Source organism: Esox lucius, chromosome 24 (assembly GCF_011004845.1).
Source record: "Esox lucius isolate fEsoLuc1 chromosome 24, fEsoLuc1.pri, whole genome shotgun sequence".
Lineage (NCBI taxonomy): Eukaryota > Metazoa > Chordata > Actinopteri > Esociformes > Esocidae > Esox > Esox lucius.
This window is the reverse complement of record NC_047592.1, coordinates 1,727,808-1,746,308: the sequence shown is the minus strand read 5'-3', so window position 1 is coordinate 1,746,308 and position 18,501 is coordinate 1,727,808. Positions and strand designations below refer to the sequence as shown.

Sequence of the window (18,501 nt, the reverse complement as noted above, 5' to 3'; positions counted from 1 at the left end):
TTGCCCGTTGCTTGAACATGTTTTGAAAAACCTGGCCCATTGTGTCAAAACTCTACACACAAGCAAATATGACACAACACTGGGAAATAAACCATTCACATCTATGTCAAATTGAAACTCTGCCATCAAAACCTAACAATCCTTTGTCAAAATGTCACTCTGATGACAAAATGATAGCCACTTGCATCATATGAATGCACTTTCAGATCAGCAGCAACACACTAGTCTACTTTATATAAAACACTGCAGTCTTTTGTTTTCAATGATTTTATTCAGTTCCACAGAGGGAATGTTTTCACAACAACCAAAAAATGAAATACTGAATTCAAAATTATTACATTAGTAGTATATTTTACAGTACAGTAAATTCAGTTAAATCAAAAATAAAACAAACAATACACTACTGTAAACACAGAAAAACACAATTGTACGCAAGTGGGCTTATGGATCCAGGGGTTGGGGTCTGGCCACAGGATCTCATCAACATCACAAGCAATGTCTTCTCTCGCTAAGCATCGGGGAAAATATCCCCTTTTGTGCCGAATCCATCCCTGGATTGACCTCACCTCAAAGTCTCCGCAGGCCTGTTCCATTGCCTGCAGAAGAGGCATACAGGCATGTGGTTGGCGGTCATATACGTGCCATCTCCAAGTGGAAAAAGATTCCTCTATATGATTCAGAAATGGCGAGTAAGGGGGCAAGTACACAACTTCAAAATTATCATGATTGATGAACCAGTTCTGGACCAGAGCAGCCCGATGGAAACTAACATTATCCCAGACAACAACAAACCTGGGCTGCTGTGGTCCATCCTGTACAACTGCATCATGAATGTGATTATGTGTTGCGCATTATAGGGACCCAGTTTGGCATGATGGTGCAGTAGCCCTCCAAGATAGCAGCACACAATGTGATGTTTCCCCCGCGCTGCCCTGGGACGTGCACCATTGCCCTTTGGCCAATGACATTACATCCTTGTCGTCTGTTTTTGCTAAGGTTGAATCCAGCCTCGTCAATGTAAATACATTCATGGGGCTGGGCAGCTCCATCCATGTCCAAGATTCTCTGTAACAAAAAGAAAACATATTGTGGATGGCTTTACTCAAAGCACACACCTACACTACTACACATACAGAACCAACCCACCCCACCACACAGGTACCTGTGTAGCTTTCTGAATGTATCTATGTGGTACTAATCCAGTGGTACATATTCATCTGTTACTGGACTGCACCCATTCTTTACTGTACATTTACAGTTTTTTACAATCGCTATGACAGTTTTTTCAATACATTTAACAAGTTTCCTAAACTCTTAACACGGCTAGCACAACATCCATCTTTGTAGGCTATACAATTAACAAATTTCTTGTTGCTTTGACACAAAATGCATACAGTTAACACAAATTTAACTTCTTTTACACACAAGCTCAACCAAGACCAAAACAATGTAATTTTACAGTCAAATTTACAAATGCTTTCACACTGTATGTCAGAACAGATAACACCATGTTCTAAACCTAACCTTACAGGCTAAAGTCAAGGTAAACAGCTGTTTATATTGTGAATAGAAACACAAATATATTCCCTGTATCTTATTGCTAATGAGAAACAGCTTATTGAAGTTATGCAAATATATAAATCACAGCTGATTCCCATCTAGGAAGCACACTCAGGTGTTGAGGTTCTTTCAATCGCATGATCATATGTTCTAAAAGAGTACTCTTTGGGCTGATATTGTGTGGAAAAGGAACAATATGGAGCAACACAAAGAAAGAAAGAAAGAAAGAAAGAAAGAAAGAAAGAAAAAAATGCCTGCACGACGGAGAGGAAGACGAGTACCAGGACAAGGGAGAGGAGTGGGACAAGGACAAGGACAAGGGAGAGGAGTGGGACAAGGACAAGGACAAGGGAGAGGAGTGGGACAAGGACAAGGACAAGGGAGAGGAGTGGGACAAGGACAAGGGAGAGGAGTGGGACAAGGACAAGGACAAGGGAGAGGAGTGGGGCAAGGACAAGGGAGAGGAGTGGGGCAAGGACAAGGGAGAGGAGTGGGGCAAGGACAAGGGAGAGGAGTGGGGCAAGGTAGAGGATGAGAACATGTGGCCAAATGCAGAAGACCGGGCAGATTAGAAGATTACTTTGTTTTTGTTATTATTTTTCCAGTGCTTTTTTCATTTTTTGTATTGAATTTCTGCAGCAAAAGAAACAAAATGCATGCATTTACTAAACCCAACAAAACAAAAATGTAGAGAGGCATCAAAAGAAACTGCAGTGCAAAACACAATCTATGATCAATACAATATACTGTCTATTGTATAAGGGCAGACCTGATGCATAAAATAATGCAGTTTCTGTAATTTCAGCTGATGACAGTGTTTTTTTTGTCATTGTGTTATGATTGACTAAATGTTCCTGTTGGAAGAGAACATGTGTTAGTGTTTTGAATAATTATTTGATTTTGAAACATGTTTGCAGTGTTTTGTTAGACATAGTGTATTGTGTTAGTGTATTATTGTATTTTGTAAATTAGTTTTGGAGTTTAGTTTACAATGTGTGATTTTGAGCATGAAATTAACCATTTTGCCAATTGTGTGTTTTAGGTGTGTTGGTGCGTTAAGAGTTTAGCAAACTTGTTAAATGTATTGAAAAAACTGTCATAGCGATTGTAAAAAACTGTAAAGGACTGAAACACTTACCTGTACATATTCATGTCGAAGTTATTTGACCCGGACACTGTTCCTCTCAAATGGGACCCTGTACAATTGCTTCATGGTTATGTTGTGCTTTACCAAGATGCGTCTGATAGTTGTAATGCTTACTCGATTTATGTTGTTGAATTCTTGCCTATCTGCAAGTATTTTCTGTCGTAGCTGGTGGAGACGGATTGCATTGTTTGCTCTGACTAGGTTCACTATGGCAAGTTCGTGCTGTTGGGTGAACAGGTGTTGGCGTCCACCCCCAGTAGGTCTTCTAGACATTCTGTAAAAAATGCTTCTTCTTTGCTTCTTTTTTACGGTACTGTGTATACTGAACTTTACTGTATTTACCATACACAGTACTGAAACATCTCAACACGTTATCACAGTATGTTTCACAAAACTACCACTTTTGTTGGAAAAGGCGCATTAGCTACCCTGGAATACAATACATGTGATACAGTAACGTAATATGGTACAGTACTGTAAATACTCTAGATACAGTCTGAGTAGAGTAGAGAGTTGAAGACATACCTGTTTTCCAGTCTGAATGTCCTTATTATGGATGAAACGGTGAAACGGCTTAGATTAGGATGGACTCTGTGCCCAGCTTCCCTCACAGTCAGGCATGGTTTATGACATGGTCCACCAAAGTTGCTCTGATGTCATCTGAAATAATGGTCCTTGCGTGGCCTCTTCGACCACATCCTCCTATCTCTCTCTGCCTCCATGCTTGCAAAGTTCTCAAAATGGCTTAACTGAAGCCTTTTTGTAGCTGGCTGATTGGTGTTAAGTTTTGTAAGTATTTTCAGGTGTGTGTCTACATCTTTTCAATTGACCAATGTGTGTTGTATTTTGAATAGATGTGTTTTCCCAATGGTACCCTGAGATTTTATTTTTGAACTAAGTGTCTTATGTATGAAATAGTGTGAAGTGTCTAGGAGCAAGTGTGTTGCAGAAAGGAGCAAGGGTGTTACAGAATTGCAACTAAAGTGCAAAGCAGTGCTTTTGTTTAAGGTATGGTTACACTTTGTTTAAGGTATAGTAACAACAACTTCAAGTTATGTTACTTTGGTTTAAGCATGTGTCTATAGTGTTCAAGCAACGGGCAAAAACTGTAATGTTTCAATGTTATTTCACAATAAATTAGTTTTTTGAACCAGTGATTGTGCAAGTGCACCATTTCTTTAAAGATATGAATGCACAATGCAATGTTTTGAGCATTAGACAGCCTGTGTTACAAGTGATGACCGTTTAGAGTTTTGTGTCTAGAGTTTTGAAAAATTACGTCAAGGTTCTGAAATTAGTGCCAAAGTGATTGTAAAAATCTGTATTTTTGTCCCCACAAGGATAGTAAATCCTGTGTGTGTGTATGTGTGTGTCTGTGTTTGTACGTTTGTGTGTGTGAGTATGTACGTGTGTGTGTGTTTATGTGTGTGTGTCTCTGTACATGTGTGTTTATGTGTGTGTGTCTCTGATTGTACGTTTTTGTGTGTCTCTGTGTGTGTGTCTCTGTGTTTGTACGTGTGTGCGTGTGTCTCTGTGTTTACATGTGTGTGTGTCTCGGTTTGTATGTGTGTGTGTGTCTCTGTGTGTATGTGTGTGTGTGTGTGTGTGTGTACGTGTGTGTGTGTTTGTGTCTCTGTGTGTGATTCACATTATTATCCATGTTCCTAATCCTTAAATCCTTCAGAAGGGTCAGAGTCGATGTTCCAGTGATCCTCCAGCAACGACAACAGGAATATCACCTGGAATATTTCGGAAGCTTCCGGCTCGTTTCTGGGTGGGATTCCACATTCAGGAGCGTGTGCAGTGTGTGGGGGGGTCAGGTCCAAGCCAGCAGGTTTGCTTGGCGATGAGTGAACGGGAGTTCTCTTCGTAGCTGGATAGGAAGAGCATGTCTTTGGGTTACTGGGGCAACGGATTAACGTCAGGTACGTTACAAATGACCTTTTCAAAAAAATGCAAAGCATTAACAATTCTGCATATGTTAGAAACATGCTATTTAACATTTTATTCATTTTCTTGAATCATGTGTTGGTGTTTCTTTGTACTGTAGGTCTGCATACACTGTCCCTTCCTGTTTCAGTGATAATCATGAACTCATTTTGAATTGTCCCAAATTCCTTTTCAATTAATTGAGGATAATTGTTAGATTTGAGGTATGATTATGCAAGTGCATGTTTTTATGATATTACAAAATCATTAGATTAAATATTAAAGATATAGATGTAGAGGTATAAATATATAAAAAGAACGGTGCAGTCAGAGAGGTTGAGGTAGAGATAATGGAGGTATAAATGTAGAGGCATAAAGGCTGAGGTATAGAGCTAGAAAGGTTGAGGTACAGAGGTAAAAGGGTAGAAGTATAGAGGTTGAGGTATAAAGACTGCAAGGTTTAGGTAAACAGCTTAGGTATAGAGGCAGAATGGTTGTTGTATAGAGGTTGAGTTATAGAGCTTGAGGTCTAGAGGTACTGCAGAAAGGTTGAGGTAAAGAGGTTGAGGTTTAGAGGTAGCGGTGTAGAGGTTGAGGTATAGAGGTTGAGGTATAGGGGTGCTGTAGAAAGGTTGAGGTATAGAGGTTGAGAGGTAGCGGTGTAGAGTTTGAGGTATAGAGGTTGAGGTATTGAGGTACTGTAGAAAGGTTGAGGTATTGAGGTTGAGCAATAGAGCTGGAAATGTAGGATGGTAAAGGTATAGAGAGGTAGAGATGGAAAGAGAGGTAGTTAAATGGACTAGGGAAGAGGGGTTAACTGGCATGTGGCTGTAAGCTGGTTGCTTAGCAGCTAACCCTTCCTCAAAGTCTCTGGGTCAGTTAAGAGCCTTGTAACATTACATTGATTTTCATTGGACTATAACCTACACCACTGAGTTGAGTAACATCAGTAGTTTAGAAGCTCCTTAGCCCAAGGACGTGGTTCTGTCAGGGACGTGGTTCTGCCAGGGACGTGGCTTTGCCAGGGATGGGGTTCTGACAGGGACGTAGTGCTGACCAGGATGTGGTTCTGACAGGGACGTGGTTCTGACCAGGATGTCATTCTGACAGGGATGTGGTCCTGACAGGGATGTGGTTCTGACAGGGACGTGGTACTGACAGGGACGTGGTACTGATGGGTCCACGGATACATAAGACTGTTGGTTCCACCCACACAGGAAACCAAGTACCTCCTGTGATGTCACTGAGGGTAACCCCTGTGAAGCCGGCTGGCCACGCCCCCAGCCAGACCTTCCCCGCACCGCTCTTCCAACTACACAAAAAGGATGGGGAGATGGGAGAGAGGGGGGAGACAGGGGAGACGGGGGAGACAGGGGAGACAGGGGAGACGGCGGAGACAGGGGAGACGGCGGAGAACAGGTGCACAAGGATCCCCGGAAAGGAGGTTCACTTAAATTTCAACAACAACAACAACAACAATGAGGAAGAGTAAGAATACACATGTACAGACACACACACACACACACACACAACCACACAACCACACACACACACACACACAACCACACAACCACACAACCACACACACACACAACCACATGCTATTATAGATGATAATATGCTTTAAAGTGGAACACAGCATTTTAACTTCGGTGCAGGTATAATCCCTTTTAAAAGTCGTAATGTTTTAAATTCTGTAATGTAATGTTGTAAATTCTGTAATGTGATGTTCTAAATTATGTAATGTGATGTCCTAAATTATGTAATGTGATGTTCTAATTCCTCAAAATAGCAATGTTCTGTATTGCTGTATAAGTCTGAACAATAACTGTCTGCTCTTTATCAGGGAAGAACAGAAGAAGAAAAAGAAAATTGAGAAGAAAGAGAGGAAAGAGCAAAAACAGTAAGATATTTCTGTTATGATAGAGATGACTATTAAAATGACCATGGAGATTTCCTTCTCACTCCTCCATTTCTGACATTGCCTGGGACATGTCGTACATGTGGATGAATGGAAACCGATACAGCAGCCATCGTCAACCTGTGTAACTCCCTCTACCTCTCTGTGTGTCTCTGCCCGCCACAGAAAAGAAAAGCAGGAGAGAAGGGAGAGGAAGGAGCAGAGAAAGAAAGACAAAGAAGAAAAAGAGAAGAAGGAGAAGGAGGAGAAGGAGAAGAAGGAGAAGGAGGAGAAGGCCAAAGCCGAGGCGTAGGAGTTTTGTCTGATGATCTAACAGCTTTCATTTCTTCAGCCTCCAGAAACAGTTCTGTTTTGAATCACAGATTGTTCGCTTAACCTTAGTCTATACCTCCTGGGTGTGTATGTGTGTGTGTGTGTGTGTGTGCATTTACAGGCCTAAAGAGATCACAGTAATAGACCCTTCAGGGAACACATACTATAACTGGCTCTTCGTCATTACAATGCCTGTCATGTACAACTGTACCCTCATCATCGCCAGGTAACTCTCATTTATTATGGGGTTAATATATTGGTGGAAAGTGTTAATGTTAAATTGTGTAAACACTTATTAATTAAATGGTTAATTGATTGGTTCATGCATACATTTTGTAAACACTGATATGTTGATTTAAATTTTAGCCATTAAGAAGTCACTGAGTTTGCTGATTGATAAATTGAGTAATTAAGGAAATGACTGTTAAGCCATTCTGATAGCCATTTCCCCTATTCTTACTGTGTGTGTGTCTGTGTGTATCCGTGTGTATCCGCGTGTGTCTGTGTGTGTCTGTGTGTGTGTGTTAGAGCATGTTTTGAGGAGCTCCAGTCAGACTACCTGGTCTACTGGTTCATTATTGACTACGTCTCTGACCTGGTCTACCTGGCCGACATGGTGTTCAGAACCAGGACAGGTGAGAACACACACAAATACACAGAAACACACACTCATTTTAAGACAGACACACACACACACATATCACACAGATGTACTTTCCCATTCCCTTTGTGTATCTGTGTACTGTATGTATTTTTGTTTGTGTGAATAGGTTACCTGGAGCAAGGTTTGTTGGTGAAAGATGAGAAGAAGCTCCGAGATTGCTACAAAAAGGTGAGAGGGTTTAAATTATGAAATCACCCAGCTTTAAAATCTCTTTGAGACATCACCCCCTTTAAAATCATCTTATGACATCATCACTCTTCTAGATCACATTATTACATCACACTCCTTTTAGATCACATTATGACTTCACTTACCTTTTCATGGTGACATCACCCACTTTTTATCCAAATTTTACATCCCAATATTACCTCACACACATTTCAGCATTTCAGGGATTTTACAATGTTTTCTTCTGTTCACATTATTATTTAACTAGGACATATAAATACAGCATGTGCTAATAGAAGATGTGGTTTGATTCAGTCCCTGCAGTTTAAACTGGACCTGGCCTCCATGATCCCCACTGACATCCTGTACTTTTACTTTGGACTAAACTACCCTGAGATCAGGCTCAACAAGCTGTTAAGATTCAACAGGTGAGTCAACTATCATGGATAAGGCTCAACAAGCTGTTAAGATTCAACAGGTGTCTCAACTATCATGGATAAGGCTCAACAAGCTGTTAAGATTCAACAGGTGAGTCAACTACTACGAGATAAGGCTCAACAGGCTACTAAGATTCAACAGGTGAGTCAACTTTCCAACAACTTGTCTCTTTCCATCCACACCTTGTCTCTCTCAATCCATCCATACTTGTCTCTCTCCATCCACCCTTGTCTCTCTCCATCCATCCACACCTTGTCTTTCTTCATCCATCCACACCTTGTCTCTCTCCATCCATCCACACCTTGTCTCTCTCCATCCATCCACACCTTGTCTCTCTCCATCCATCCACACCTTGTCTCTCTCCATCCATCCACACTTTGTCTCTCTCCATCCATCCACACCTTGTCTCTCTCCATCCATCCATACTTGTCTCTCTCCATCCACACCTTGTCTCTCTCCATCCACACCTTGTCTCTCTCCATCCATCCACACCTTGTCTCTCTCCATCCATCCACACCTTGTCTCTCTCCATCCTTCCACACCTTGTCTCTCTCCATCCATCCATTCACATCTTGTCTCTCCAGGATGTTGGAGTTTTTCCAGAGGACAGAGACTCGTACCAACTTTCCTAATGTGCTGCGCATCTCCAACCTGGTCATGTACATCGTCATCATCATTCACTGGAACGCATGTCTGTACTACTCCTTCTCCAAGGTGCACACACACACACACACACACACACACACACATACACCCACACACATAGACACACACACACACACAGACACACACACACAAGTTTGTACAGCTACCCTCATGGGGACCAGAAAATAGAAATTGCCCTAACCCTAACCCTAAACCTAACCCTAACCCTAACCCTAACCCTAACCCTAACCTTAACCTTAACCTAACCCTAACCCTAACCCTAACCTTAACCTCAATAAAGTAACATTTATGCCTAAACTTTACCTAGATGTAATGCCTAACCTTAACCCTAAACTTAACCAACAACACCTGGACCTTAAAGAAACCCCAATTCTAACTGTAAAATCAATTGTAAGTTTGACCCTAAACCTAAACCCTGAGCCGGAAATTGACTTTTGCCTCACGGGGACCGGCAAAAGGTCCCAATTAGGTCAATTTTTTCTGGTTTTACTATACTCATTACACATTTGGTCCCCATTCGTTCAGTAAGACCTAACCAGAGACACACACACACACAGACAGACACACACACACAGACACAAACACACACACACACAGAAACACATTTGTGTCTTACCTACAGTGTGTAGTAAAACATATGATATGTACAGGCGCTTCACAGGTCCTCAACTGGCAGCTTCATTAAATAGCACCCATCAGTGAAGAGGCCACTCTGGGATGCTGTTCTATTCTATTTTCTGAGGCATTTCTTAAACTAGATATTCTAATGTATTTGTCCTCTTGCTCAGTTCTGCACCGGGGCCTCCCACTCCTCTTTCTATTCTGGTTACTGTGTCAAAAGTTGCATACCCTTGGAGAATTGATAATATATGTACTATTTGTAAAGAGTAAAGAGTGAGCAGGGAAAACACATGTCTTTTATTTCTTATGGGTTTCATATTCAACTGTAGTTTTTAACAGAATGGCACAATCATAAAACCAGACATGGCAACAAAGCAAAAGATTAATTGACCCCAGTTCAAAAGTCTGCATTCCCCCTATTTCTTAATACTGTTTATTGCCCCCTTTAGCATCAATGACAGTGTGCAGTCTTTTATAATAGTTGTCTATGAGGCCCTGAATTCTTACAGGTGGTATAGCTGCCCATTTGACTTGGCAAAATGCCTCCGGGTCATGCAAAGTATTTGGTCGTCTTGCATGAACCAGGCTTTGAATATCTTTTTATATCCTTTTCCATCTTCATAAAGTTCCATTACCCTGTTGCGCAGGTCTTTTGACAGTTCTTTACTGATCCCAGTGGCTCAGTATCTAGCCTGCTCAGTGCATCCACGTGAGAGCTTACAAACTCATTGACTATTTATATACAGACACTAATTGCAATTAAAGTCACTGGTGTGGGAAATTCACCTTTAATTGCCGTTTTCACCTGTGTGTGTGTCAACTTGTGTGTCTGTAGCAAGGCCAAGCATTCAAGGGCCATTTGGGTGATGTCGGTTATCATTCTGATTTAAAAAGGCGCCAAACAACTATGTGATAATAAATGGCTTCATATAATCACTATCCTTAAATAGCAAAATCAAAGCCATAAATTCACAATTTCTGCCAGGGAATGCAAACCTATGAGAACTGTAGAAACTGTTTGCGCTGTTCTGTGAAGGCAGTAGTACACAATACACAATGTAGTAAGGGTTCTTCAATTTCTTGACAATTTCTTGCATGGAATAGCCTTCATTTCATTTCTCAGAACAAGAATTGACTGACGAGTTTCAGCAGAAAGTTCTGTGTTTCTGGCCATTTGGAGCCTGTAATTGAACCAACAAACGCTGATACTGAATATATTCAACTAGTCTAAAGAAGGCTAGTTTTTTTGGTTTGTTTATCACTAAAACACTTTTCAGAATGGTTCCTGATAATGGGCCTCTGTACACATAGATATTCAATAGAAAATCTGCAGTTTACAACCACAAAAGTAATTTACAACATTAATAAGGTCTATACTGTATTTCTGATCAATTTGATGTTATTTTAATGGACAACGAATTTGATTATCTTTCAAAAACAAGGACATAAGTGAGTATACCCCTCACATTTTTGTAAATATTTGATTACATCTTTTCATGTGACAACACAGAAGAAATGACACTTTGCTACAGTGTAAAGTAGTTAAGGCAGTGCTGGACATTTTCACTTAGGGGTGTACTCACTTTTGTTGCCAGTGGTATAGACATTAATGTCTCTGTGTTGAGTTATTTTAAGGGGACAGCAAATTTTCACTGTTATACAAGCTGTACACTCACTACTTTATATTAAAGCAAAGTGTCATTTCTTCAATGTTGAAAAGATATAATCAAATATTTTAAGAAATAAGAGGGGTGTTCTCACTTCTGTGAGATACTGTATCTACAGTATATACTAACATATACTATATTATCACATGTACCTACAGTATATACTCATATATACAAAAAAGTATTATTAAATGTATATTAACATATACTATATGTTATCATTACATGTACCTACAGTGTATAGTGATCTACTCCTCCAAAGTGTTATAAGAGTAAATTTTGGAAAACAAAGTTTACATTTCCATATTACATTTGTTTGTCTCTGAATCTTCCATTGCCTATTATTTTGTTTTGTTTGTCTCTAAAACATACAGTATTTTAAGGTTTTGTACTAGTTTGTCTCTGAATCTTCCCCTTTAAGGCTGTTGGTTTCGGAGCTGATAAGTTTGTCTACCCAGACATAACTGACCCTGAGTTTGGCCGCCTGGTCCGGAAGTATGCCTACAGGTAGACCCCTATCATTTTGTTTCTCTATAATGTTGTCATATATTTTTCAGAACGCCTCTTTTATTCCTTATATGGTATAAATACATGTACTTATGTAGTAATAATACTGTAATCATGTACTATCATGTCCTGTAATGTAGTAATAGGACAATCATTCTGTAGTAACAATATAGTAACAGTGTAGTAATACTATGGTACTAATGTGTCACTGCTCTCCTCTCCAACAGTATGTACTGGTCCACTCTGACCCTGACCACAATTGGAGAAACTCCGCCCCCTGTAAAGAACTCGGAATACTTCTTCGTTGTTGCAGACTTTTTGGTGGGTGTGGCTTCAGCGTGTCGATGTCATTTTCTGGCAGGGTGTGTGGTGATTGGATGAATGAACCGACGTTCGTTGTGCTTGACCCCTTGTCTGCCCAGGTTGGCGTGTTGATCTTTGCCACCATCGTAGGTAACGTGGGTTCCATGATCACCAACATGAACGCTGCCCGGGCAGACTTCCAGGCCCGCATAGACGCCATCAAACAGTACATGACCTTCAGGAAGGTCACCAAGGTACGCTTGACCCGTGCCTGCCTATTGGCCAGGGTCAACGGCTCTCTGTTTAGTCGTCGCTGCATTTCCCATGCAGTCATGTTGTCATTGTTCCTGCTGATCCCCCTGCTGGTGTTCCAGGTAATGTTATTGTTGTTAATGTTGTTGTTGTGGCAGACATGACAAATGTAAATACACCTCCTGGGATCAATAAAATGCTTTGAAATCGAGTGATCATTTCATTCGGATGCAGTAAATGAACCGTGTTGCAGGACCTGGAGAAGCGAGTGATCAAGTGGTTTGATTACCTGTGGACCAATAAGAAGGCAGTAGACGAGAGGGAGGTCCTCAAGTTCCTTCCAGATAAACTAAGGGCAGAGGTCGCCATCAACGTTCACCTGGACACGTTAAAGAAGGTGGGGAACACTCACCTCCTCCTACCCCTCACCTCCTCCTACCACCCCTCACCTCCTCCTACCCCTCACCTCCTCCTACCCCTCACCTCCTCCTACCCCTCACTTTCTTCCTTCTCTCTTTCCTGCCTCTGTTCATTTCCCCTCCCCCTCCCCTCCCCCTTCCTCCCTCCCTCCCCCCCTCCCTCCCTCCCTCCTGGTACATAGGGTTAGTGCTGATTGAGAGCTTTGATCTCCAGGCATACTAAATCGCCTCTCATCTTTCCTCTCTCCCCCTACTCCCTCTCTCCCTCTACTCCCTCTCTCCTCCTACTCCCGCTCTCCCCCTACTCCCTCTCTCCCTCTACTCCCTCTCTTCCCCTACTCCCTCTCTCCCTCTACTCCCTCTCTCCCCCTACTCCCTCTCTCCCTCTACTCCCTCTCTCCCTCTACTCCCTCTCTCCCCCTACTCCCTCTCTCCCTCTACTCCCTCTCTCCCTCTACTCCCTCTCTCCCCCTACTCCCTCTCTCCCTCTACTCCCTCTCTCCCCCTACTCCCTCTCTCCCTCTACTCCCTCTCTCCCCCTACTCCCTCTCTCCCTCTACTCCCTCTCTCCCTCTACTCCCTCTCTCCCCCTACTCCCTCTCTCCCTCTACTCCCTCTCTCCCCCTACTCCCTCTCTCCCTCTACTCCCTCTCTCCCCCTACTCCCTCTCTCCCTCTACTCCCTCTCTCCTCCTACTCCCGCTCTCCCCCTACTCCCTCTCTCCCTCTACTCCCTCTCTTCCCCTACTCCCTCTCTCCCTCTACTCCCTCTCTCCCCCTACTCCCTCTCTCCCTCTACTCCCTCTCTCCCTCTACTCCCTCTCTCCCCCTACTCCCTCTCTCCCTCTACTCCCTCTCTCCCTCTACTCCCTCTCTCCCCCTACTCCCTCTCTCCCTCTACTCCCTCTCTCCCCCTACTCCCTCTCTCCCTCTACTCCCTCTCTCCCTCTACTCCCTCTCTCCCCCTACTCCCTCTCTCCCTCTACTCCCTCTCTCCCCCTACTCCCTCTCTCCCTCTACTCCCTCTCTCCCCCTACTCCCTCTCTCCCTCTACTCCCTCTCTCCCTCTACTCCCTCTCTCCCTCTACTCCCTCTCTCCCCCTACTCCCTCTCTCCCTCTACTCCCTCTCTCCCCCTACTCCCTCTCTCCCTCTACTCCCTCTCTCCCCCTACTCCCTCTCTCCCTCTACTCCCTCTCTCCTCCTACTCCCGCTCTCCCCCTACTCCCTCTCTCCCTCTACTCCCTCTCTTCCCCTACTCCCTCTCTCCCTCTACTCCCTCTCTCCCCCTACTCCCTCTCTCCCTCTACTCCCTCTCTCCCTCTACTCCCTCTCTCCCCCTACTCCCTCTCTCCCTCTACTCCCTCTCTCCCTCTACTCCCTCTCTCCCCCTACTCCCTCTCTCCCTCTACTCCCTCTCTCCCCCTACTCCCTCTCTCCCTCTACTCCCTCTCTCCCTCTACTCCCTCTCTCCCCCTACTCCCTCTCTCCCTCTACTCCCTCTCTCCCCCTACTCCCTCTCTCCCTCTACTCCCTCTCTCCCCCTACTCCCTCTCTCCCTCTACTCCCTCTCTCCCTCTACTCCCTCTCTCCCCCTACTCCCTCTCTCCCTCTACTCCCTCTCTCCCCCTACTCCCTCTCTCCCTCTACTCCCTCTCTCCCCCTACTCCCTCTCTCCCTCTACTCCCTCTCTCCTCCTACTCCCGCTCTCCCCCTACTCCCTCTCTCCCTCTACTCCCTCTCTTCCCCTACTCCCTCTCTCCCTCTACTCCCTCTCTCCCCCTACTCCCTCTCTCCCTCTACTCCCGCTCTCCCCCTACTCCCTCTCTCCCTCTACTCCCTCTCTCCCTCTACTCCCTCTCTCCCTCTACTCCCTCTCTCCCCCTACTCCCTCTCTCCCTCTACTCCCTCTCTCCCTCTACTCCCTCTCTCCCCCTACTCCCTCTCTCCCTCTACTCCCTCTCTCCCCCTACTCCCTCTCTCCCTCTACTCCCTCTCTCCCTCTACTCCCTCTCTCCCCCTACTCCCTCTCTCCCTCTACTCCCTCTCTCCTCCTACTCCCTCTCTCCCTCTACTCCCTCTCTTCCCCTACTCCCTCTCTCCCCCTACTCCCTCTCTCCCTCTACTCCCTCTCTCCCTCTGCTCCCTCCAGGTGCGTATCTTTGCTGACTGTGAGGCTGGCCTCTTGGTGGAGCTGGTCCTGAAGCTTCAGCCACAGGTCTACAGTCCGGGCGACTACATCTGTAAGAAGGGTGACATCGGACGTGAGATGTACATCATCAAGGAAGGAAAGCTGGCCGTTGTTGCGGACGACGGGATCAAACAGTTCGTCGTCCTTAGTGATGGAAGCTACTTTGGGGAGATCAGCATCCTAGCAATAAAGGGTTTGTAAGATATAGGCTTTATTTATTTACTTTGAAAGAGGTTGAAACTGTATGTCTTGGCAGGGTATTCATCGAAAGGTAACATGAATTATCAAAACCATTAACATGCAAGTTAGACATGGACATGAGAACAGTTTTTAAAGAAATTCAAGTAAGGACAAAGTTAGAGTTAGTAACACGACTGTACTGGACTAAGAGTTAGTAAAACGACTGTACTGGACTAAGAGTTAGTAACACGACTGTACTGGACTAAGAGTTAGTAAAATGACTGTACTGGACTAAGAGTTAGTAAAATGACTGTACTGGACTCAGAGTTAGTAACACGACTGTACTGGACTAAGAGTTAGTAAAATGACTGTACTGGACTAAGAGTTAGTAACACGACTGTACTGGACTAAGAGTTAGTAACACGACTGTACTGGACTAAGAGTTAGTAAAATGACTGTACTGGACTCAGAGTTAGTAACACGACTGTACTGGACTAAGAGTTAGTAAAATGACTGTACTGGACTAAGAGTTAGTAACACGACTGTACTGGACTAAGAGTTAGTAACACGACTGTACTGGACTAAGAGTTAGTAAAATGACTGTACTGGACTCAGAGTTAGTAACACGACTGTACTGGACTAAGAGTTAGTAAAATGACTGTACTGGACTAAGAGTTAGTAACACGACTGTACTGGACTAAGAGTTAGTAACACGACTGTACTGGACTAAGAGTTAGTAAAATGACTGTACTGGACTAAGAGTTAGTAACACGACTGTACTGGACTAAGAGTTAGTAACACGACTGTACTGGACTCAGAGTTAGTAACACAACTGTACTGGACTAAGAGTTAGTAAAATGACTGTACTGGACTAAGAGTTAGTAAAATGACTGTACTGGACTAAGAGTTAGTAACACGACTGTACTGGACTAAGAGTTAGTAACACAACTGTACTGGACTAAGAGTTAGTAAAATGACTGTACTGGACTAAGAGTTAGTAACACGACTGTACTGGACTAAGAGTTAGTAACACAACTGTACTGGACTCAGAGTTAGTAACAAGACTGCTCTGAACTCAAAGATAGTAACACAACTGTACTGGACTAAGAGTTAGTAACACGACTGTACTGGACTCAGAGTTAGTAACACAACTGTACTGGACTAAGAGTTAGTAACACAACTGTACTGGACTCAGAGTTAGTAACAAGACTGCTCTGAACTCAAAGATAGTAACACAACTGTACTGGACTAAGAGTTAGTAACACGACTGTACTGGACTCAGAGTTAGTAACACAACTGTACTGGACTAAGAGTTAGTAAAACGACTGTACTGCTTTATCGTTCCATTATATCCAGTATACTGGAGCCAGATATCAGGGTTAATATTAAAGTTGTGCTTTATTTTCTTCCAGGCTCTAGGGCAGGAAACCGGAGGACAGCCAACATCAGGAGTATCGGGTACTCAGATCTCTTCTGCCTGTCTAAAGACGACCTCATGGAGGCATTGACGGAGTACCCAGACGCCAAGGCCATGCTGGAAGAGAAAGGACGACAGATTCTAATGAAGGATGGCCTGCTGGACCTGGAGGTCTGCTATTAGATATTATCTATTTTACAGTTATAACATATTTATAACACAGCAGTAAGAACAGCTACCACCCTAAATAAAGCTAACGTTGGGGGTGAAGTGACGAAGATAAGGAAGGCCTGCTGGACCCTGATTTGTTAATTAATTGACTGACTGACCCATTGATTTGATATTGTTATATTAACTGATCGATCAAGTGACTGACCCATTGATTTGTCATTGTTATATTAACTGATCGATCAAGTGACTGGTCATATCAACAGATGATCACTAGATGGCAGCGTAGGAACAGGAACCTAAAGACTCTCTGAGGGTTATTGAATTATGTATTGATTAACTCCTAGATTGTGTCTAATCCACTAGGTGGCAGCACAGGGTCCAGACCCAAAGGACATGGAGGAGAAGGTGGAGAAGATGACAGAAACCCTAGACTTACTCCAAACGCGCTACGCCCGGCTCCTGGCCGAGCACGAGGCGGCCCAGAGCCGACTGAAACGGCGTGTCACCAAACTGGAGAAGGTGATTCCACAGGTCGAGGAGGTCACCGGGACCGAGGGAGGTGTTCCCCCGGCAACCAGCAAGGAGACCCAATAGTCCCCAGCTTTCAACTCTATGGCAAACCTGTGGTGGACTTTCTCTGTGCTGAAAACAGTGTCAAGAATGGAGACAGAGCTGTCGTGTCGTGTGAGGAGAACTCTTCATCATCCCTTTATCATCACCTGCATTTCAAATGGACCCCTCTTCCCTACATACTATGGGCTGTTAACAGACAAAGCCCAGTTCTTATAAAAATGCAATTCCAGATGAACTGGCCTTTTGACAATGGTGTTTTAACATTAGATCTTTTCAGTGCTTACTTCTTTTCAACGCCGGTCCGATTGGTCAAAGGATCAGATTAGTTAAGGGAAATAAATAGGATGTATGGTAAGTTTGCAGCCGGCCCGGCAGAACCTGCCCGATCTGGCACCGGTCCAATGTGGTGGCCTGAATTGGGAACAAAGGCCAGGTTCTACAGGGCTTGTTTAGAAACATCTGGGGCCCAGCCAAGCCATGGTCTCTGACTGGAGGCGGAGCCAAGCCGTGGTCTCTGAATGGAGGTGGAGCCAAGCCGTGGTCTCTGAATGGAGGCGGAGCCAAGCCGTGGTCTCTGAATAGAGGCGGTGTCACAGAACCTTTTCCCTATCCTCACAGACGCAGTGTTTACACAGCTACCCTACGATAAACTGTCTCAGGAACCAACCACATCTTATCTGTTTGGTCGTAGATATTACAAAGCCACAAAATGTCAACTAAGTAAATTAATGCGCCTAATGCTACTTCATAAAACCAATAAAGAAATGATTCAACCAATGTGTGTCATATTTTATGTGATGTCAATTTAATTGACAAACAGAGGCATAGCCTTTATTTGATTGTGCTGCACAGTAGAATGCTATGCATAAACTATCCACAACACAGTGTGCAAATGATAAAATGATTATCCTTATCACAGTCTACAAACTATTAATTTGTACATCATTCACAGCTGGCTGCAAACTATTAATTAATACATTATCCACAACACACAATCTGCAAACTATTCATTTATACATTATACATGATCCTCAAAACAATATTACTAACAAAAACATTACAAAACTTAAACATCAGGGAAGTCCCGTACTGGTTAAAAAGACTACTACCGCCATCTGCTGACCTTTTGGGCAAACTAATAATCATTAATGTACTTATGGCTATTGTCTCTTATTTTATATAAAAATGTATGTTCATTATGTAAAGGGCTATTTATTTGCAAAGTACAGTCTGTATTCGACCTATTTATAACTCACAGTCCAAATGATTTCATTGTAGCCACCGGTAAATGCTGTGACTGAATGAAAATTATCTGACATTTTTAAACTAACTTCGCGATAACGTTGGTTTGACACGTTGCACAGCCCCTTTTACGTTCATGTAATTTGGAACTTGTA

The 18,501-nt window shown here is 43.4% G+C and overlaps 1 protein-coding gene across 1 annotated transcript; it reads left to right on the top strand.

Annotated features, from left to right (window-relative positions):
* Positions 1-5,855: 5,855 nt before the first annotated feature.
* On the top strand, positions 5,856-17,881 carry cnga1b (cyclic nucleotide gated channel subunit alpha 1b). Its single transcript, XM_034290765.1, has 15 exons — positions 5,856-6,124; positions 6,483-6,539; positions 6,762-6,845; positions 6,991-7,095; positions 7,398-7,504; positions 7,640-7,701; positions 8,017-8,129; positions 8,724-8,853; positions 11,515-11,600; positions 11,828-11,921; positions 12,023-12,157; positions 12,409-12,552; positions 14,725-14,956; positions 16,356-16,531; positions 16,895-17,881. The coding sequence occupies exons 1-15, from the start codon at positions 5,874-5,876 to the stop codon at positions 17,123-17,125; spliced, it is 2,007 nt and encodes a 668-aa protein (XP_034146656.1). The 5' UTR covers positions 5,856-5,873; the 3' UTR covers positions 17,126-17,881.
* The last annotated feature ends 620 nt before the right edge of the window (positions 17,882-18,501 follow it).